The sequence below is a fragment of the Pyrus communis genome, chromosome 8, assembly GCF_041283825.1.
Source record: "Pyrus communis isolate YQ-2024b chromosome 8, ASM4128382v1, whole genome shotgun sequence".
Classification (NCBI taxonomy): domain Eukaryota; kingdom Viridiplantae; phylum Streptophyta; class Magnoliopsida; order Rosales; family Rosaceae; genus Pyrus; species Pyrus communis.
Genome location: NC_142572.1, coordinates 12,163,997 through 12,185,387, shown reverse-complemented (window position 1 = coordinate 12,185,387; position 21,391 = coordinate 12,163,997). Strand labels below are relative to the sequence as shown.

The window sequence follows — 21,391 nt, the reverse complement described above, 5'->3', positions numbered from 1 at the left end:
AGGCTAGAGGGCTGGCCAGAAAATATAGCATTCCTGTCGGTTATAACCGACATGAATATATTTATATTAAAAATTAAATGTATTCCTGTCAGTTATAACCGACAGGATTGCTTAAAAAAAAAATTGAATACAACGGCTAGCTAGCTAGCCGTTGTATTCAAATTTTTTATTTTTTGGTTTTTTGGGCCTTTTTTATTTTTTTTTAATTCTTAAAAATTCTAATATTTTTTTTCCTATAAATACCTAAGTCATTCATTAAATTTAAGTTCTAATTTTTTTGGTTTTTTTGGCTAGTTATCATTGTAGTTTTTAAATTTAAGTTGTTGGATTTGAATTTAAGTTGTTGTAGTTTTTAAATTTAAATAATAAATTATGTTTGGCCGTATGGCCCTTTGGCCCTCGGTTGGAGACGGTTTTTCGTGACAGGGCTAAAACGAGCCCTATGGCCCTCAATTGGAGACGAAGGCAAATATGACCCTGTACTATTCATTAAAATATTAATATCTTGGAGAATCTTAGAGGGCCAAAGAGCTAAAACAAGCCATCTGGCCAGCCATCGATTGAAGATGGCCTAAGCCTCATTTGGAGGCTCGTATAAGGGATCGAATAGGATTAACAATCCAAATCTAGTTGTTTGGTGTTCTCTTGTATTAAATAGCCATCGAATTTTTTAACCGGTTCCACTTATTTTGTCCGGTGTTTACCAGCTTACTAATAACGTCCAAAATGGTTGTATTATTAGTCGGGTCGCGTTCACTTTCCTTCTCTCGTGAACTCTTCTGCACTGAAAAATTCATTTGATGTTCTTCCTGTTTCTTCTCCGACCCAACAACAATTCTCTAGCTTTTCGACCGGCAAATTAAACCCAACCTGACCTCCTGCTGACCAGCACAACAGAAAAGATCTTGAAATTCCTTGAATGTGTGTGGCCACAATCACGCCGCTCAGCAGCCACGCCATCTTCGTTTTCACACCCATGATGGTGGATCGATAATTGAGAGATTTCATCTGGATTTTGGGATTAGTTGATGATTAAATTTTGTTGTTGTGAGGTAATTATACTCAAAATTGGGAAAGTTTGGAGATGAAAATCTGGCAGTAGTGATTGTGAAGAGAGATGGAATATGAGTTTTTGATTTCAATGGTATATGGTGGCGATGGTGAGTGCTAGGCGGCTGCCTGGTTTTGCTCTTCCTCTTTTTTGGGACCTTTTCTTCCTCTTTTTTGGGTTTTTTTTTGTTGGTGTAACAATTTTTTTTAATTATTATTATTTAATTTTCTCTTTTTTTTACTCCATTTTATCTTCCATGAGTTTTTGAAATTTGTTTTGCTTTAATTTTTTTTTTTTCCATTTTATCATCAATTTTTTCTTAAAGAAAAATCTTCTTATCCGATGCAGTACCAAGGCAATATAAATAATCTGCCGTTAGTCCGATACTGCATGAAACGTCCGATTATTTAGTCAGTACTATCCGATGTACAAATTATCATATCCGACTGAAATAGTCAGTATAGTTCAACTTGCCAAACAAGGTTTGAATGTCTTCAAACTTCCCAACAACTTTTGTCGTGATATTGATGCGGTCATTGCTAGGTTTTGATAGGGGCAGAAAGAAACCGAAAGACGTATCGATTGGGTTAGTTAGGATGCTTTGGGAGCCACCAAAAAATGATGGGGGTTTGGGTTTTCAGAATTTGTAGTTCAACCTGGCTCTACTTGCTAAGCAATTTTGGCGTTTAATCCACAATCCTACCTCGCTTTGGGCCCGGGTTCTAAAAGACCGATACTTTCCTTAAGTATTGTTTTTGGAAGCTAAAAAGAGTGGAAGGGCTTCCTGGGCTTGGTCTAGCTTGCTGGAAGGGAGAGATTTACTTTTGAAGGGAGCCATTGGCAAATAATGAGTGGTGATCAAACAAAGCTTGGACTTGGTCTAGCTTGCTAGAAGGGAGAGATTTACTTTTGAAGGGAGCCATTGGCAAATAATGAGTGGTGATCAAACAAAGCTTTGACTTGACAGGTAGGTCCCTAGTATTCCTTTGGGGCACCCAACACCAACCCTCGGGACCATTGTTGATGTCAACCAACAGGTTTCCTCCATTATCTACCATGAGACTAGGTGTTGGCAATTGGACAATATTCGTGACATCATTCCTAATGTGGTGTGTTCAGCCATTTCCGACACTTACGTTAGCAATTCCAGACGAAATGATCGACTAATTTGGCCGGCAAATGTAGGGGGTCAATATATCGTTGAACACAGTTATGGGTGGCTTCATGCCAATGCTCTGTGTCTGAGAACTCGTCGGCCCTCTTCTTCCAGGGATGTGGATCTCGTGGTGTGGAAGTGCATTTGGGGTATCAAAGCGCCTTATAAGGTTTGGAATTTCATGTGGTGGGGACTTCGGGAGCTTTAGCAACTCAACTAAGTTTATTCAAGAGAAAGTGTTCCCCTTCTTCTATCTGCCTCATTTGCAACAAGCAGGAGGAATTTGTCGAACATGTTTTACTTCTATGTCTATAGGTTAGCTCGTGTCTCGTGGTGTGGAAGTGCATTTGGGGTATCAAAGCCCCTTATAAGGTTTGGAATTTCATGTGGTGGGGACTTCGGGAGCTTTAGCAACTCAACTAAGTTTATTCAAGAGAAAGTGTTCCCCTTCTTCCAGCTGCCTCATTTGCAACAAGCAGGAGGAATTTTTTGAACATGTTTTACTTCTATGTCTATGGGTTAGCTCGTGTCTGGTTGGTGGACCTTTGAATTATAAGGTGGACCGATCTTCCGTTATTATCCTTAATGCTTGGATCTTAAAGGCGGGTTAGGAGTGCTTTGGAAGTAAGGAAGAGAGGAAACATTTCCTCACGACGGTTGCCTTCACTTGCTGATATATTTGGAAGGGCCGGTGTGGCGCTATTTTTTACCATAAGCCTCTATCCCTTATTCAAACGATCAACGCCATATCTTCTGTTGTAGAGTTGTTCACGCATACTGGCGCCTAAGTCCCTAATCATACCCCTATTATACCGTCACATCTACAGCGACCTTCATGGACTCCCTCACCCTATCACACGGTCAAAATCAATGTTGATGCAAGTTGGAAGCTAGGGAGATGTTAGGGTGTGGTTGGGGTAGTGGTTCGGGATTCATTGGATCGATGTCTTGCGGTTAAGAGGCGGGTTGTCAATGCGTCATGTGCGGTTGTGGTTAAGGCTGTTGCTGTGCTTCAAGGTTGTCTCCTTGCCCAACAAGAGAACTGGCCCCATGTCATCATGGAGTTTGACTCTAAGCAGGTCATCTCTAGTCTGTGAGGTGGTATTGATAACACACACTGGGAGGCAGTCCATGTCCTTTCTCGGGCACTGGATATTGGTGTCTCATTGGAATCTTGCACGTGATCTTGGATCCCAAGATCAGGGAACGAAGCGGCAAATTTTGTGGTGTCGTATCAATTTACGAAGATGTGCGATTCTATTTGGGTCGATCGACTCCCATCTTCGTTTGTAAGAATCTTGAACAAGGATGGCTTGCCTTGTCCCCCTAATTAGCTAGCTTTTGTATGTCTTTCTTTGTCTCATTTGGCTGTTTGCCCTGGTAATAACATTTTCAATTCCTCAAAAAAAAAAAAAAAAAAAAGAACACGCGGCTTGTGATTTTTGCCATGTCGCCTATATTGGGGTTTTAAGAATGATTAACACGTGGTGTGTTGTCATTGCTGCGATGTAGAAGTAGGACAAGGATTCTATTCGGATCCTCTTTGTTAGGATCTTAGGGATCAATTCATCTTAGTCATTTATCGTATAACGTGCAGTCAACTTTTGTTAGGTATTGTTTGTGCTTAATTTTAAATAAAAAATTTAAAATAATTTATGGGCACAAGATGACAAATGAACGAATGAGATGAACAGATCCCTAAAATCCTCACAAAAGAATCCGAATCAGATCCTATTCCGTAGGGATATGATTCTCTCTCTCCTCCTATTCTCTCCCCTCCTATTTGAACGGTTGTAATTAAACCATGTTAATATTTTATGTTAATTCTTTAATGACAAAAAGCAATATGTGAGAGGAGGGAAGGAAAAAGAAAGAAGGATCCTACTTCATTCCGTAGAAGTACTCACCACACCATTCGGATTAGAGTCAGAATTAGGGATGAGCAACGGTTATGACGGACGGGTAACTGCGGTTATTTACTCATAACCGTTTATGCTCATACCCGCATAATCATTTACCCGTTGGGTAATTGCCTAAACGGTTATCCCATACCCATAACCATTTATAAACGGTTAACCATACCCATAACTGTTTATAAGCGGTTAACCATACCCATAACTGCATACCAATTTAATCGTAACCGTTTAATACCTGTTTACCCATTTACCCTTTTTAACCCATTTATCTCTTTTTTTTTTTTTTTTTTTTTTACCATTATCCATTTTTCACCCGTCTACATGATTTTTAACAACTTGAAAATTTTAAAAAAAATTGTCATAATTTTGTTTTTTTTTTTGACAATTAAATACCGTTATAGGTACATTCATCATACATGTGACAGCCCGTCCCTGAAATATTAAAATGTACGTGTGAAAAGAAAAAATTGCCCCTAGTTCGATTTCTTTACGTTTATTGGTTGTTTTTGAGTTTGGTTGGCATGTTGTAGGCCACACACACCTTCCTACACACCACAACCTTTCCTCCTGTTTCCTGCACCTGTCCCGAGCCCCCATTCCCTTCCCATTTCCTTTGAAACGTACGGACACACCCACACACCCATCAAACCTTCACAGATCGAAGAATCCAAACACATATTCATGCTCGTGAGGCTTGTAGGAGTCCAACCATACCATTTTCAGGTAAGAACACCTTCGTTTTCACGTCGAATCCACGATGCTCGATTTCGGGTACTGTTCATGCACACGTGATTTCTCACGTTTTAGGAAATTTCAAGCTTGTAGGTAGCTTGGTGAGGTCCCTAGGAGGCTCGGGGTGGTTCGTTTGAAGGTTTTGGACGTCGGGATCACTAGTTTCGAAGTTGGCCGGAGTTGGGTTGATTTTGCAGGTGAGATTTCGTGAATTTTAGCCCTTGAAAGTAGTATAATTGTGTTCCTCTAGTTCTAAGCTTCATTTTGGTACCAATTTTGTGAAAGTTGGATGAAAAACGAAGAAGATATCAAAGTTTGAAAATTTCCCAGTTTTCCGGCGCCGGAGAAGACGACGGAATATTCCGTCAATTCTGACGGAATATTCCTGACGCCGTTGACAGAATCTGTTAAATCTGACGGAATATTCCCTACGGCGTCAGTTGACGCCGTCAGCGTGCCAGGCATGTGCCTGCGCGTGGCCGGCGCGTGTGGCCGTGCCTTGGCCGGCGCGTGAGGGCGCGTGCGGTGGTGAAAAATTATTTTAAAAATATGGGGATGTTCTTGAGGTTGAGTAGATCACGTTGGTGTATTCATACACCCCATTTGAGCATTGTATGAGAAGTTATTTCCAAAGATTGGTTATGTGCTTTAAAATTGACGTTTTTGTAGTTGTTTCGTATATAGGTGATACCTATTCCGAGGACGAGCGTGGTCACTCGAGGCAGGGGGGCTACGACCCTTCCACATACCAGTGAGTGGGCTTTTGGTTTTCCGTATATACCTATATACTTATATTTTCCTAGAAATTGATTTGAATTGTTATTTGCCATATGCCATGCATTATGTTATCGTTGGTTATGCATCGTTAGTTGCATTATTAATCGTTTATATATATATATATATATATGCATATTGGGTGCTGCGGACGCACAGGTAAGTGCCAGGTAAGTGTTATTCATGTTTACATTCAGTGGCGATTTGAGATGCTTAGAGAGCTCATAACCTGCACCCCCGGTGTTAGTGCTCCCGCCCAGAGTAGGGCACAGTCCTTCACGTGATGTTCACCTCCCGTACCACACGCTCAGCTTGGATCCAAGTTAGGTGCACAGTTTTGTCGTACAGACCACTATAGGTGGTTCCGACTCGTAGGTGACCCGCGATTACTCGCCCAGCCTTCACGTGATCGTAGCACTAGAGCGTTTATATGTTACACCCAGGCTTGTCGTACAGACCACTATAGGTGGTTCTGACTCGTGTGCAGGTCTAGTTAGTGAGATTGAGATTTAAGCTCTAGATGCAGCCGTACAGGTCACGTTAGGTGACTCCGGTTGCCAGATTATATGTTATTGATATGATTTATACCTGAGCACTTGCATTTCATTCTGAGGTTCTGGCATGGCATATTCTCGAGCATGATTGGTATATGTATATATGTCTATTTTCTGGGAAGTATACAGGTTTTACGTGATGTGATATATAATAGCACACAAATTAAACCCTCTTTTTGACAATTGTAGTATAGATATAAGTAGGGATCGTTCTAGGCCGGGGATTAGGAGGGATTGCTAATCTAATGAAAATTGACTCAAAGATACAAAAATATGCTTAAAAACACTTAAATAAACTCAAAGACTCTTAACTAAACTTATATGACTCAAAACAAACTCAAAAGACTCAAAACAACACAAAACAATGAAAAAGACTCAAACTAGACTCTAGGACTTACTTTGGACGAAAATAGGTTTGGTTTTGACTCAAAATACTCAAAAACACTAATTAGGACAGATTCTAACCTAATTGACACTTAAAACAAAGGGGGGTTTTGGTTTTGATGAATTTGAATTAAAACAAAACAGAAACTAAACTAGACAAAGCTATGAACGAATTTGGGTATATGGATGGGTGATTAGCTAGCTAGAGGGTCCTTCTCCACACATGACACACTTGCATACAAATTGATTTCCAGTTGCTTTTCGATAAACCATGAACCTCAACACCCCAGATTAACCGTGACATCACTAATTAACCCTCAGATTTTCCTTAAGTTATTGGATTGGATGACATCATACGACAACCCAAAGCATTCTTCAAAAGTCCCCTACATGACATCATAATAGAGATACAATCAAAGATCATTACGTTCTATGAAAATCATAAGTATTGACAAAGCACTTGTAACTATGACATCATGATACTCATGCTAGGAATTTACTTAACATGATTGTGAAAACAACCTTAACTACTTGTGAATATAAGTTTGTAACGATTATGTGAAACTCCCTTATATTCTAGCCCCAAATTCATGCATGCAAACTAAGTGTGCACCCTTAATCAACAAACAAGAATAAGTTATCCATCAAACGGTTAAGTAAATTGCATTCACAATTTATGAAATCACAACTGGAATTAATCAATTCATATTGCAAATATAATCATGGTTTCAAAGTCTCCCCTAGCCAAAACAAAATTAGTTCCTCATGTTTACAACAAAACAAAGAGAATATAAATTAAACATTGAAAACAAAGATTGAATACACCTAGAAACGCTCCAACAATCCAAGCTTGAATGGCCAAAACGTCCAAGGCTTCTCCTCTCTTCTTTCTCCTTCTTTGTTGCGGCACAAGGGTGTTTGGGTATGAATTATGGTGATGGATGGATAGGTTGGATGGTGGTAGGGGGTGAATGATGGCTGAATGAATGGGGAGAATGAGGAATAATTCGTATGGATGTGTATGGCTGTCTCCAATCTCCCATAAGTGCGGCAGATTATGTATATATAGAGGGAGAAAGGTTAAGGCAATAAGTAATTAATTTGGGAAGGTTTTTAGCTCCAAATCCTCAAGGAAAAAGGGTAACAAATCAGAATTCTAAGAGGAAAATGAAAGGAAAGTTGCAGCATTGACTAGAATAAAAGGGGAAAGAAGATATATGGCAGATTTTGGAAGAAAAGGGTAAGAAAGGTGCGGCATAGACTAGGATAGTGCAAGGAATCTTTGGTTTGTGTCCTAAAATGCATAAGACCTTCAAAGTTGCTGGAACTTAGGGATATTTAGGATTAGGAAACCTTGGCTTAACTTTCCTACTTCAAGTAGGAAACCTTCTTTAACTAGGAATCCTTCTTTGACTAGGAATCCTTCTTTGATTAGGAATCCTTCTTAGATTAGGAATCCTAACACCTTTAGGTCTTCAATTTCGTCCATTCCTTTTGCTCCAAGCATATGCTATCCATTCCAAGCCCAATTTTGCTCCAAAATGCTCCAAAATGCACCTTTTTGCTTCCTTAGCCATATGAACCTAAAAACACACGAAAATAGCTTAAACAACTAAAATAACTATGAACTAACAACATAAATGTACGAAAACAAGCTAACTAAGTCGCCTAAATATGCTCCTATCATTACGGCGAGGGGTTAGAACGTATTTATTAAATGGTTTTCAAAAAGCTTTGTTTTTGCCCACTCACGCTTTTGTTTTGCGCCCCTCCAGGTTCTAGTTGACTAGCAGGTTTGGTGGTTTCCCAGAGGACCTTCTCGGCATTTCTGACAGACGATCACCAGCGTAGGGCCACCTTCGGGTGTACTTTGGTTGCGTCATTTTCATTTGGACTGCTTAGGCTTTATGCTCTGAACTAGGCGTCGCACTTACGTTGCACTTATTACTTGATGTAAAACCAGTTTTTATTTATTCGTATTACTATTTACATTACTATTTTATTAGCTTCCGCACTGTGCACATGGTTACGTCACTTCCACGTGACGGCCAGCATGCCCTGATCTAGGTCGGGGTGTGTCAATACATTTCTGTATTTTAATTTTTTAAGTCCATATACCATTCCAATAATTGAAATAATAGTTTACGGACAATATTTTTAACTGTTACCAATGAAGATAAATATAATATTTGCTAAGTATTATTGGGTTACAAAAATTGTTTAGCAGACATTTCTGTCAAAGTATTTATGTTAATTTCACGGTTACCCGCAAGGAATTTAAATTAATTTGGCGAATTCCTTGATGATGAGAATCATCATTCCTATAGCAGTGTTATTGAGAGAAGGACCGATGAATTCCTTGCTAATTTATTGGGTGCTAAGTATTATTGGATCGAGAACATGATTTGTGTTAATTTTACATATATAAAATAAATGGGTAAACGGTTACCCGTTTATAACCGCGGTTAATCACATAACCGTCCATTTAAATTTCATAGGTAAACGATTATACTCATAACTATTTATTTATCTAAACGATTATCTATAATCGTAACCGTTTAATTTAAATAGACAAATAACCGCACCCATAACCTATGGGGATTTGCCCATCCCTAATCAGAATAAACAAGTGCAGACCTGATTTCGCCGGCTACAACAAAAACACAGCAAGCTGCGTAACACCAGATCCTCAAAACTCTCTCTCCCTCTCTGAAACTCTCGCAAAACTTCTCACTGTTTCGTTATGGCGCGGAGCTGGAGATCCAATCCGGTGGTTCTCGTGCTTTTCCTACAGCTCTGCTTGTCGCTCATCTCTTCGTCGCTCGCAGTTTCTCCCGGGTACGATTGAAAAGTTCTTCTCTTTTATCCATACGAACTACGACTCATCAACGATTTCTGAAATTAATTTTGTTCAATATTCTAATTAAATAATCTGTTGCAGGTCTGCCGACGGATACACCATTCATGGCAGAGTGAAGATCCCACCCAGTAAGTCTTTCAATTGAATTTAGCTTCCTGTTGACTGTAATTTGTACCCTTTCGTTTTTACAGAAAAGTTTGAAAAATTATGATTTAGTGTGCAGTTTTTGGTGAATTTTTCGTGTTAGACGAATCAAATAGTTAGTTAAATTAAGAATAAGAATGTGAATTCAAAAAGACTGAAAAATCTGAAATTTTGATTGATTTGTTGTTGTATTGGGATGAGGAGATAGATGTAAACTGATAAGGGCTTGTGGAATAGGACTGGTTTCCTGTTAATTTGATCGCTTCTGGTAGTTTGTGAGGTTATGGATTTTTACCCTGATTTTGGATGAGTGGTTCCAGTGTGGACTCAGAACTAGCTAAATTTGTGGTAGAAGATTTGCTCTGGGAGGGTTAGTCTGGATTACCCTCTACACTTCAATCACCGAGATTAAACTCAAATTTCTTCCAAGGAAAAAGTTCTTTAACTGTTGCATTCTGTCTATTAGTTAATCGGACTGTGTTTCTTTCTTCTATGACACAAGTGCGTAGCCCATGTGTTTTAAGTCACAAATTTTTTATGCAGGTCTCGGGGTGAAAGGGTTTGCACCTTACGGAAAAATATCAAATATCAAAGTCATACTAAATGGTGGTCAAAGTGTTACCTTTCTGAGGCCTGATGGATTTTTTACATTGTATCCTATTTGTTCTCTTGATAAGGATATTTCTAATGCTGTTTTTGTATGTGCCTTGTGCGTATGTGTTTGATATTATATCCCGTAATAGAGAATCAAGAAATGATATATTGATTATTATGTATACCACGTTTCCTTAACGTGTGCGCTTAAAGCCATAATGTGCCTGCGGGGACTCATTTGATCGAAGTGTCTGCGATAGGCTATTTCTTTTCTCCGGTGAGATTCCTCTATATAATTGCCTCAATACTTCGTGAAATGGAAGGATCACAAATCTGATATCCCCATGTTTTCATTTTCTTAAAAATGTTAAGGTCCGAGTTGATGTTAGTGCTAGAAACCCAGGCAAGGTTCAGGCAGCACTGACTGAGAATAGGAGGCCTCTAAATGAGTTTGTTTTGGAGCCATTGAGAGAGGAACAGTATTATGAGGTTGGTTTCGGTTTTTTCATTCTTCTTTATATGTTCATCACATTTCTGTATCGTTATGACTGTTTCACCACATGTCATGTTTGTGTCATTGCAGATAAGAGAACCCTTCTCCATAATGTCTCTTGTAAAGAGCCCCATGGGTCTGATGGTTGGATTTATGCTAATTGTCGTGTTCCTGATGCCGAAGTTAGTGGAGAACATGGGTAAGTGATGTATGCTTGTATGGGTTTTAAAATTTCATCTACGAGATTGAGACTCTGGTGTGCTTTAGATTTACTTCCATCAATAATATTCGTAGGGACTCGGTATTCTCTTTTGAGAGTTATCTAGGCTGAATCCTTCCCTAATGGCATATAGCATGTTTTCTTACCTTCATCAATTTTTTACTTTTTACTCCTTAGATGGCTGTACAGTATTTAAAATGCACTTGATTGTTACTTTTAACTGCTGATTTTTTCCCCTCTATGTATAAATCGCTTGCAGTTTTATCTCCTCCAGTAATACCTTTGTTCGAATGAATGGCATCTGTTTTGATATTATTACACATGCCGTTCATATTCATCCCTTTTTGTGTCCTATCATGCTTGTTGACGGTGGTGTGTTTTGGTAGAGTATACATTTGTAAGAGTTGATGAATAAGTAATTTTTATGGTGACAACAGATCCTGAAGAAATGAGGCGAACACAAGAAGAAATGAGAAACCAAGGCGTTCCCTCACTGGCAAGTTTGTTACCTGGTGCTGCGAGGAGTTAAAGATTAAAATGGAGAAGTTGGAACCCTCTCTGCAATGGAGGACTTATGTTTTCCTCTCCAGAAGCTGGGAGCTTGTGTATCTTTACGGTTACGAAAGAAATCCAAGAAATATTACGAATTGGTCTCACTCTTTTTTTTTTTTTGTTTCCTTCTGTTTTGGCTAGGACCGTGATGCTATAATGTTCGTAATATGTTTTTGATTCTGTATTTGATGGTTTAGCGTTGTCTTTGATTCTGAAACGTTTTTATTTTTTTATTTTTTTTTGGGGTCAAAGTAAATTAGAATAATTTAGAACGTAGCAAATGATGAATTGCCTTGGTGGTTAGAGGCTTAGAGGCTTTGAGCTTTTCTCTTCAACCCACTATGTTTGGATTTCAAACGCTCCCTCTTGCTCATAGTATAGATTAGTGTGAATCTCCGTTGCACTAAAAGGAAATAGAATTTTCTTGAACAAAAAAAAGATTTATAAAACTTGGAGGCAACATTGTCCATACCAAACTGGCTGGCTACTTAGTACTACTGCAGTTTAATGTTATTCATTTTCACCAGTTAGTGAAATGTCTTAAATTTAACTTTCGTCAAAAATGAATTTAAACCACATTATTAATAGTTTATTATGAGCGAACTGCCCACCTAGAGAATATCGAATGTTGAAAAAAAAAAAAAAAAAAAAAAAAAAAAAATAATCGGCCCTAAAAGGTAACCGCTCCAAATTTCCAACCAAGCCTCTACCCTTATCTCTCTCGTGGAAAATTCAAAGTTGATGATTTCAGATGCCTTCCAAATTCCGCATAACCTAATGCAGTTTCAGAATCCCTGTCCGAATCAGTAAATCCGCCACTAAATCTGCACCTCCGATTTCTCCACCGAATCATTGCTTTGCACTCTTCGCTCTTTCCGTCTCTGCTGATTCGGAATCCGGGATGGAAGGCTTGCCGACGATGATGAAATCAGAGCGGCGATGGCGATCGAAGCCGCTTCAGACCTCCAAGCCCTCCATTCTCATGGCCTTCTTCTCCTGCGTCGCTTGGCTCTACGTCGCCGGCCGGTACGTTATCTCCTTCCAAAATTGTTTCCAAAAATGCACTCTTCCAGCTTTAAATATTCAAGTTTTACTATTCGAATTCAAATTCCTGAGCTTTCTGTTTGATCTGATACAATTCAGTGTCGATCGCGTGTTAAGAATTTATGGTAATTAATTATCAAGTTGATGACTTGTTTGGGAAATGCAGGTTGTGGCAGGATGCGGAGAACAGAACAGTGCTTTCTAATCTTCTAAACAAGCACTTGGGCCAGGTTTGATTTCGGACCCTCTTTGTTTGGAATATTTTTTATTCGAGTGATATCGTAATTAATTTGATCTAAACAACGGGAGCGGGATTTCAAACTTGGCTGTAGAGTTTAGAAGAACTCGGGGCAGGTTTGATTTTGGATCCTCCTTGTTTGGATTTTTTTTAATTTTTTTTATTCGTGCGATATTGTAATTAATTTAATCTGAACCACGGGAGGAGGATATGAACTTGGGTGTAGAGTGGAGCACGCAGCTCTTTTGTTTCAAACTTTAGCATAAAGGTTTTGCTTTTTTCGATTTTGATTTCCCAAGTTAATCCAACCGTCGAGATGAAATTGCGAAAATTGGTGAATTTTGTTTTTAATTCAATATTACTTCTGCGATGTTTCAGAGACCAAAGGTTCTCTCGGTAGAGGACAAGTTAGCAGTGCTTGGATGCAAGTATGCTCCTACTTTTCGTTTCTCTTTGATCGGTTTATTTGAGTTGCGTGTAGTTTTAGTGTCCGTATTAACGGTAGCGATTTGTAATTTTGTAGAGACCTGGAGAGGAGGATTGTGAAAGCTGAGATGGACTTGACGCTGGCCAAGAGTCAAGGGTACCTCAAGAACCACTTGCAACAAAAGGTGTCTTCTTCTGGCCGATTGCTCGCTGTTATTGGAGTTTATACTGGATTTGGTAGTCATTTGAACCGAAATATGTTTAGAGGGTCTTGGATGCCTAAAGGTCAGTTGGAATTTCTGATGGCAATTTATACAGATTTACCACGTGTTCTCTCTCTGACTAAACTTACGGTGGCATCGCTTGAATTCAGATGAAGTATTGATTCTCAATCTTTTTACTTACACTCCTCTGGTTTGAGTTTTATGTTCCATCCTGTTAAAAGTAGCCCCTTTGTGAAAGTCAAGGTTTTTTTTAATAATCCCGTAGTGTTCATTCAGGCACTCCCTTGGCCTAATTTAAGTAACAGATGTTAGAATGAGTTGTACTGTATGAATCAGGTTAAAGCTGTTAGATATGCATACTAAGACAACCTTTAAGGTGCAATTATCGGGTTACATCAGGCATCAATTGCAGGTTAACTGAATTAATTTACCATGGTAAACCCCCAGTGTTCAACAACAGGCACCTTCTGTGTATGTAGCGGTGGTGGTAGATAATGTGGATTCGTGATTACTGTAGTCATTTTAAGTCAAAATTAAACTGGTTTACTAACAACCATTGGATCCTATTGGCCTTTGCAGGTGATGCTTTGAGGAAGCTAGAAGAAAGAGGAATAGTAATACGCTTTGTAATTGGTCGGAGGTTTTTCTTCGCACTTTAATCTCAATATTAGTACCATGCATTCCTGATTCTTATTATTGTTTTGTTTGCTTGGTCGAGTCACTATGCTACTATAAGTGTTATACCTGTGGTAGCTATGGGTACACTCTTCTCATAATCTTTGTGCTTTTAACTTGCAGTGCCAATCGGGGTGATAGCTTAGATCGGAATGTTGATAAGGAAAGTCATTTGACAAAGGATTTCTTGATTCTTGTAAGCAGTACAATCTTAGGGTTACTAAAACATATATGTTCAATCTTTTACCCAAGACTGGAGATGCCACACATTGTGATATTATGGTACATTACTCGTAATACCCATTAAAAATATGCGGGGAAATTCTATAGCTAAATTTTTGGAAGTCGGTTTATTGGATGCATGGTGGAAGTTATGTCCATATGTGGTGATTAGGCTTTTATTGTATTATGTTGAATCCTTGATAATATGTAATAACTAAAAGTTCAACATCTAATCATAGTTGTAGGATTCCTCTTACATATTTGATAACTTAGACTTTATTGATAAGAAAAATATATAGTTCTAAACTGTAATATTGTTATATCAGGAAGGTCACGAGGAGGCTCAAGAAGAGATGCCCAAGAAAGCAAAGTTCTTCTTCAGTACTGCAGTTCAGAAATGGGATGCGGAGTTTTATGTCAAACTTGATGACAGTATCAATCTTGATCTTGGTACAACTTCGATTCAAGACTAGAATCCAACTTATTCATCAGAACTTTTCATACATCATTGAAAATATCTTTTCTTGACCTAAACAGAGGGGCTAATTGGACTTCTTGAACATCGTCGTGCTCAAGAAGGTGCTTATATCGGCTGCATGAAGTCAGGAGATGTGATTTCTGAAGAGTATATACTTTACCATCCTATATCTTTGTGCAACTTTTCCACTTTATTTCTAGATCTTGAGGTCCATAAGACCATCTCCAACCCATGGGATAAAGCTTAAAATATAAGCTTTAAAACCCTCCTAAACCATCTCCAACCATTGGGCTAAAATAAGCTCTTGCGAGAAAATATATCTTTGGGCTAGATTCCCCCCCCCCCCCCACCAGGATTTAAGCTTTTTCGGCTTAAATTATTCTGGACCCACCAAAACTGTCATATTTCAAACATTTTTTTTGTTTTTTACTTATAATTTAACGGCTATGATCAAATGAGATCAAATCTAATGGTAGAAAAAAATTTGACGGCCCAAAATTAAATCTAATGACTAAAATAATTTAAGAAAGTTATTTAAATCAAATTTAACTTTAAACTTTATAAATACCTATGTATTTGTATGATTTTTAATTACTTATCAGAATTTAAATATTTTTATATTATAATGTTCGTACAAATAAATTAGGATAATCTACATAAATTTTATTTTCAAAAAAGTTACTGCCAAAAAAAAAAAAAAAAAAAAAAAAAGAAAAAAAAAAAAAACAAGGCTAAAATGATTGTGATAATCTCGGGCTAAAATTTTAAGTCATAAGGGTTGGAGGAGAAAAGTAGTTTCTAGGTTATGGCTTAAAATTTTCTGACTTAAATTTATAAGCTTTATCCCCAAGGGTTGGAGATGGTCTAAGGTTATACAACTGTTTTGGTCTGCAGGGGAAAGTCTTGGTATGAACCTGACTGGTGGAAATTTGGGGATCAGAAATCGTAAGTGATTGAACCTAAGGAAGAAAACTTCATCTATACTTTATTATGTGTTGATTACTTGATCCAGATGTGTGCACACACACCCACGATTTGGCTCTGGTAAAGTGCCAATACATGGAGGTCATTTGAGTTTTTTTAATCATGGTGATAGGAAGAAATCTGATGGCCTAAGATTTGCTCCGTACTGGAGCCTCTGTTCGTGTATGTGTTTATGTATGTAACTATGTATGCGCATATCTAGAGAGAGATTGGGTGATAGAAAGAAATCTGATGGCCTAAGATTTGCTCCGTACTAGAGCCTCTGTGTGTGTTTGATGTCTGTAATACCCATATCTAGAGAGATTGTTTTTGTCTCTGATTTTTTGTAGAGTTATGTCATGTCTGGACTGCTAGTCCGGGATAAAATATTCTCAGTTTGATTGTTTTAATGCTGATTGAGAAAGACATATAACCGTCCAAGAGCAAATTATGCATTATAAAGAGATTGACAAGTTTGACCATTCTGTATATTTCTAGTAAACATGTACAATATACCGACAGGCTAAGAAGATTTTTGTTTAAATTTGACAGTTCTATGTACTGGTAGATTTGGTTATATCATTCTTACCACTTCTCTCCCTTTCAGGTACTTCCGACATGCGGGTGGTTCCCTCATTATACTATCCAAGAACTTAGCTCAGTATATCAACATAAACAGGTTTGTTCTCAATGCTATTGCTGGGGAAAAGAGTTCCCAATGTTATCAAGATGATCATATGCTTAGATTGTATTGCATCGTGGCTTGGGAGAGTGATTTTGTTGGACTTATTTGTGCTTTCATTATCCTGTGACTTATTTCTGTTTCCTTTCGTATGCAGTGCATCATTGAAGACTTATGCTCATGATGATGTATCAGTGGGTTCATGGATGATGGGTATCCAAGCCACTTATATAGATGACAACCGCCTTTGCTGCGGTAGCATTAGACAAGGTAAATTCACTCCATCCTTTTTTTTTTTGCAGTATAAAAAGTCGCCTATCTTGCCTGAACTGGCCTCGGTTTCGGAAATTTGAAATGATAAAAGTATGGATGCCTTTCAGGTCTTCTAGCTTGAAAGAAAATACTAAAATGGAAAGAAAAGGACACTTTAAATTGATGTAAAAGCATATGCTTAAATATTTGACTTGATGGATGCAACTTGTGTTGACAATTGCCATTTAACTCTTCCAATTTTGCAGACAAGGTGTGTTCTCTGGCTTGATCAAAGCGGAAATAAATCTTTCGGTAGAAGAGAAATTGATCTGTACATGCAACTTTTGCTTGAACATGAGAATGGTGTTTGAATCATGATGTTCATACTTATGTTCAACTGGGGTTGCTACGAGGGTCGCAGTGGATGTGCACATCATTCTTTTCATGTGTGAAGATCGGCTGGAATTTTTACACCGCCCGTTGTGGTAGGAAATAGCTGTTGAATGTGAGTGATAGCATGATACTTTGTAAGATGAACTTCATCTGTTCTTTAGTGAATATATGATAGCTTGGTCTCCACGCGGTTCCATCTGGGCCGTCCATAGGAGCAATCCCCACAGCAGCTAACCCTTTTCTAATTGTATGTGATATTTCATATTCTTTGTTCATCCTCGCTGCATTTCTTTCCTCAATTTTTTGCAATACTTGATCTTCGGTTAACTTGGCACGCTTCAAGGCTTTATCCTTAAGCTCCTGCAGAATTTGTAGCATAAAAAAGTTCACGTGTCGCAGAAAAAAAACGTATTTAACAGAAAAAATAGGTGTTCTGCGACAGGCCCAAAAAACTCATAGAAGTATCGGAGTACTGGGCTTGTTCGTAGAACCCCATCTAGATTTCTTGTGGCACCAACTTCTGTACCTCCGGCTATGTTATGATCTTGTGATTACCTTGGTCACAAGTAACCAATTTGGGGGTCAATTTGTAATTGTCTGGGGTTTTAGTGCAATTTACATCTCTTTATGTATTCTGTTTTAGTCATTTGGCTGTTTGTGCCCACGTGGCAGCTCACATCAGTGTAATGAGCTATTATATAAAGCTCTACTTTCTTTTTTTCTTTTTTTTTGAATCAAGAAAAATATATTAAAAGGAAAACTTTCTATGCTCGAGAGATAGCTGTCCATATACTGATAAGGGATGTATGGATTCTCGAGAAGAGAGGAGCCATGGTGGTCCCTCCCGGACCGTCTGGATCCCACGAGTGAATAGAAAGTTGGATCTACATTGGATCTCACCTGAGTCGCCCCATCTATCCTCCTGAGTAGAAGTTTGGTTTCGAGTACAACCGTTCCTTGCAGAATCAAACTGAAGAACATGAAGAGCAAATGAAGGAATACAATGATCCTAAATATGACAATCAATAATAAGAAGGCCTTGGTTAGCGAAGACATTCGTCACAAAGTTGGCCTCTCTATAAATATGTTTCCAATCAATGCAATAAAAATTGGTTGCTGTCCACTTGTTATCTTCAATAATAGGAACCAGATTTTATGGCATCATACCGCGGTCCAACAATGACTGAATGACTAACTTTAGAGTCACTTTCAACCATAATCTTTGTATAGCCCTTCCTCTTAGCAAAAAGAAGGCCCTCTTTAAGAGCCCTAGCCTCCACTTCATAAATAGTGGCACCATCCAGATTTAAAGCTCCACCTCCAATAATCTGTCCATTATGATTCCTTAAGACAAATCCCGCTGTCACTTGTCCCCAGCCATCGAACTGTTAAAATTTAACTTAACAAAACTCTTATACGACAGATGCCATTTAACAATTGTGGAAGCATCATTAGTATTTCTTCTCAAACCTTTACCATTGGCTTTAAGATTTCTCTCACCCATAGATATAGCCAATAACTTAGATCTTGCTAGGATGGGAAAAACATTTATGAACACCATAATATTACAGTAATTCCAAATTTGCCAACAGAGGAGCAAAAACAAGCTCAAATCACTAGGAACTTGCTTATCAACATGCTTTAAAGAATTTAGCCAGTCTACTGCCGAGTTGAAGTTAGCATTAGTGAAATTGCTCGACTTAATTGAACAAAGGTCCCAAATCAAGTTAGTGACACCACAATTAAAAAAATAAATGCATCTGGTTCTCGTCTACAAAATTACAAAAAGGACACATCTTATCACTATTAATTACAATATGACTTAATCTTTTTCTAGTTTGAAGTTTTTCACGAATGAACAACCATGCAAACATCTTAACTTTACGAGGAATATTAAGTTTCCACATCTTATTAATTAACTTATGCTTTGTAGATTGAGTCAACGTCCCTTTTTGGATCCAAGTAGCTAATTTAACAGAGAACTTACCATTTGTATTTGGACCCCAAACAAGCACATCTTTGGAATCCTGCAAGGGAATTGTAATATTACAAATTTTCCTCACAATTTCATTAATAACCACTTGCGAAAGTTTTCTCCTACCCCAACAATAATACCCCAACAATAATTATCAATAAATTCATTAACTTTCAAGTCCCAATTAATGTTTTGGTTGTCAATATTGGGTAAGAGATGGAACAACAGGTAAGGAAAAACCCAATTGTGGGACCAGAACAAAATGTCCTTACCATAACCCACTCTCCATCTCATACCCTTAAGAATAACATCCCTACTTTTCAAGATATCTTTCCAAGTAAAAGAATGATTTTGTCTAATTTTATTATCTAGAAAATTTTACTTTCTAAGATACTTACTTTTTACTAACTTCACCCACCAGTTATCCTCCTCAGTCATTACCTTCCAACCCAACTTAGTGAGACAAGCATTATTAAAATGATCTAGTCTTCTAACTCCTAAACCTCCCATCTTCTTAGGAGCACAGACCGAATCACAAGCCACTAGAAAGATTTTCTTGTCCTTACCCCATAAAAAATTCCTGCACTCTTTATTAAGCTTATTGACAATCTTGCCAGGACACTTATAGCAAGACATAACATGATAAGGCATACCTGTTGGGTTAGAGTTAATTAAAGTAAGTCTCCTCGCTCTCGAAAGAGTGCTTGCTTTCCAACTAGCTAATTTTCGCTTAACCCTCTTAAGTAACTCATTACCATTAACTTGGTCTTTCCAGAAAACAATATTATGAATTCCTAGATACTTACCAACAATAGCTTTATGTTGAATATGTAAAATATTAACAATATCAATTCTAGTTGGAGAAGTGGTATTCTTGGAAAAATACTAGGACGACTTATGAAAGTTTATTTGTTAGCTCGCCGCTTTAGAAAACATATTAAGGATTTGAAGAATATTCCTCACACCCCTCGGCGTGGCCTTAGTAAACAGGAGACAGTCATCAACAAACACTAGATTTGAAATTTTAAATCCTCTAGATGAGGACAAAATACCAATATGAGACTTCGGATGATTTGTTAGGGTATTGAGGTGTCTAATTAACTATCCCAGCAACCATGAAAAAAGGCCACACTCAAACCATCAGGACCCTGGGCTTTAAGAGCTTTGATACTACTCCCAACATCCCAAAATTTCCTCATCTGTAAAAAGAGACAACAAACTTTCATTATGATGATTAGAAATACAAGGTTGAATAATATTCGCTAAATTACTTAGGGCAGTACTCGAGGGAATACTGTCATAGGAAAAACGCTTTTTAAAATTGTGCACAAAAACCTGTTCAAGGCCCTGACCAGTAGACCACCAAAAACCATTCTCATATTTGACTTTTGTAATTTCATTCATTTTCTTACAAATAGTAGCCTTAGTTTGAAAGAATTTAGTATTCTTATCCCCAAGTTGCAGCCAATTAGTTTTAGCTCTCTGGGCCCACATAATTTATTCACAAGGTAACACGTGATTCAATTCATCTTGAAGAGATATTTCCGTCATCAAATCAGTAGAGTTGTTACTCATAATTTGCTTTTGAAGCTCATCAATTTCATTTAACAATTCTTTCTTTTTCTCCTTTAAATTGCCAAAAGTGTCCTTGTTCCATTTACAAACTAGAAATTTAAACTTACCAGCACACACTCTGAATTTATCTTTAGGATTAATACTAGGGTCACAATGCCAAGAATTTTGCACAAATATTTTAAACTGAGAATAGCCTCACATTTAAACGAGAAGTAGTTATTCTTCTCCTCTTTAGAATTTAGAGATAATAAAGTAGGACTATGATCAGAACAAAAAATAGGATAGTTATGCAAATGATATTATGGAACATATTTAACCATAAAGGGTTAGCCGCCACCCTATCCAATCTCTCAAAAACAACTGAATGATAGTAGGACAATTAGTCCAAGTAAAAGGAACTCCAGACACATTTAAAGACAAAAGGTTACCAAGATTAAGAAAATTGATAAAATTGTTCATGTCCATGGTATGGGTTTGATTACCTCCAACCTTCTCTGAAAGATCAACAATATTCTTAAAATCTCCAACTAAGCACCAAGGACTATGAATTGGATCTAACTTGAGGACCTCCTCCCACATGTCACACTGCATATGTTTTTGGGGAAAGGCATATATGAAAGTAACTATTTGCTCTAAATTAGTATCTAAGTCCTTCATAGAATAGTGGATATATCTCATAGAGGAAGAAATTATACTAACAAAAACCTCAGTACTATTCCAACATAAGCATAGGCCCCCAGATCGGCCAATTGGATCACAGTAAAAAATATTGCCAAAATACTTGGATTAAAAGTTCCTATGGACCTTATGAACA

General features: G+C 37.8%; 2 protein-coding genes across 5 annotated transcripts; both read left to right on the top strand.

The window, feature by feature from the left end:
* Nucleotides 1–9,166: 9,166 nt before the first annotated feature.
* LOC137718318 (ER membrane protein complex subunit 7 homolog) lies at nt 9,167–11,614 on the top strand. Its single transcript, XM_068457842.2, has 7 exons — nt 9,167–9,405; nt 9,509–9,555; nt 10,115–10,223; nt 10,379–10,442; nt 10,538–10,654; nt 10,749–10,857; nt 11,316–11,614. The coding sequence occupies exons 1-7, from the start codon at nt 9,311–9,313 to the stop codon at nt 11,405–11,407; spliced, it is 633 nt and encodes a 210-aa protein (XP_068313943.1). The 5' UTR covers nt 9,167–9,310; the 3' UTR covers nt 11,408–11,614.
* Nucleotides 11,615–12,044: 430 nt separating this feature from the next.
* On the top strand, nt 12,045–17,326 carry LOC137718547 (hydroxyproline O-galactosyltransferase HPGT3). Of its 4 annotated transcripts, none has more exons than XR_015965324.1 (13): nt 12,078–12,456; nt 12,641–12,704; nt 12,939–12,980; nt 13,091–13,140; nt 13,236–13,423; nt 13,942–14,002; nt 14,161–14,233; nt 14,586–14,709; nt 14,797–14,884; nt 14,980–15,682; nt 16,308–16,379; nt 16,540–16,652; nt 16,901–17,326. XR_015965324.1 is itself a non-coding variant. In XM_088698572.1 (13 exons), exons 1-13 carry the CDS (start codon nt 12,332–12,334, stop codon nt 16,921–16,923), a joined length of 1,074 nt encoding a protein of 357 aa, XP_088554698.1. In that variant the 5' UTR covers nt 12,087–12,331; the 3' UTR covers nt 16,924–17,326. The 4 variants fall into 4 exon arrangements, 3 of the variants coding, with proteins under 3 accessions (XP_068314200.2, XP_088554699.1, XP_088554698.1); XM_088698572.1 differs by having other exon boundaries at nt 12,087–12,456; nt 15,632–15,682; XM_068458099.2 differs by lacking the exon at nt 12,939–12,980 and having other exon boundaries at nt 12,045–12,456; nt 15,632–15,682.
* Nucleotides 17,327–21,391: the final 4,065 nt, after the last annotated feature.

Bases quoted from the DNA above. Each gene is read 5' to 3' on its own strand.
- LOC137718318 (XM_068457842.2), top strand. From the start codon at position 9,311: ATGGCGCGGAGCTGGAGATCCAATCCGGTGGTTCTCGTGCTTTTCCTA. The intron at 9,406-9,508 runs GTACGATTGAAA...AATCTGTTGCAG, and splicing joins TCGCTCGCAGTTTCTCCCGG to GTCTGCCGACGGATACACCA. The intron at 9,556-10,114 runs GTAAGTCTTTCA...TTTTTTATGCAG, and splicing joins CAGAGTGAAGATCCCACCCA to GTCTCGGGGTGAAAGGGTTT.
- LOC137718547 (XM_088698572.1), top strand. From the start codon at position 12,332: ATGGAAGGCTTGCCGACGATGATGAAATCAGAGCGGCGATGGCGATCG. The intron at 13,141-13,235 runs GTATGCTCCTAC...GTAATTTTGTAG, and splicing joins TTAGCAGTGCTTGGATGCAA to AGACCTGGAGAGGAGGATTG. The intron at 15,683-16,307 runs GTAAGTGATTGA...TCTCCCTTTCAG, and splicing joins AAATTTGGGGATCAGAAATC to GTACTTCCGACATGCGGGTG.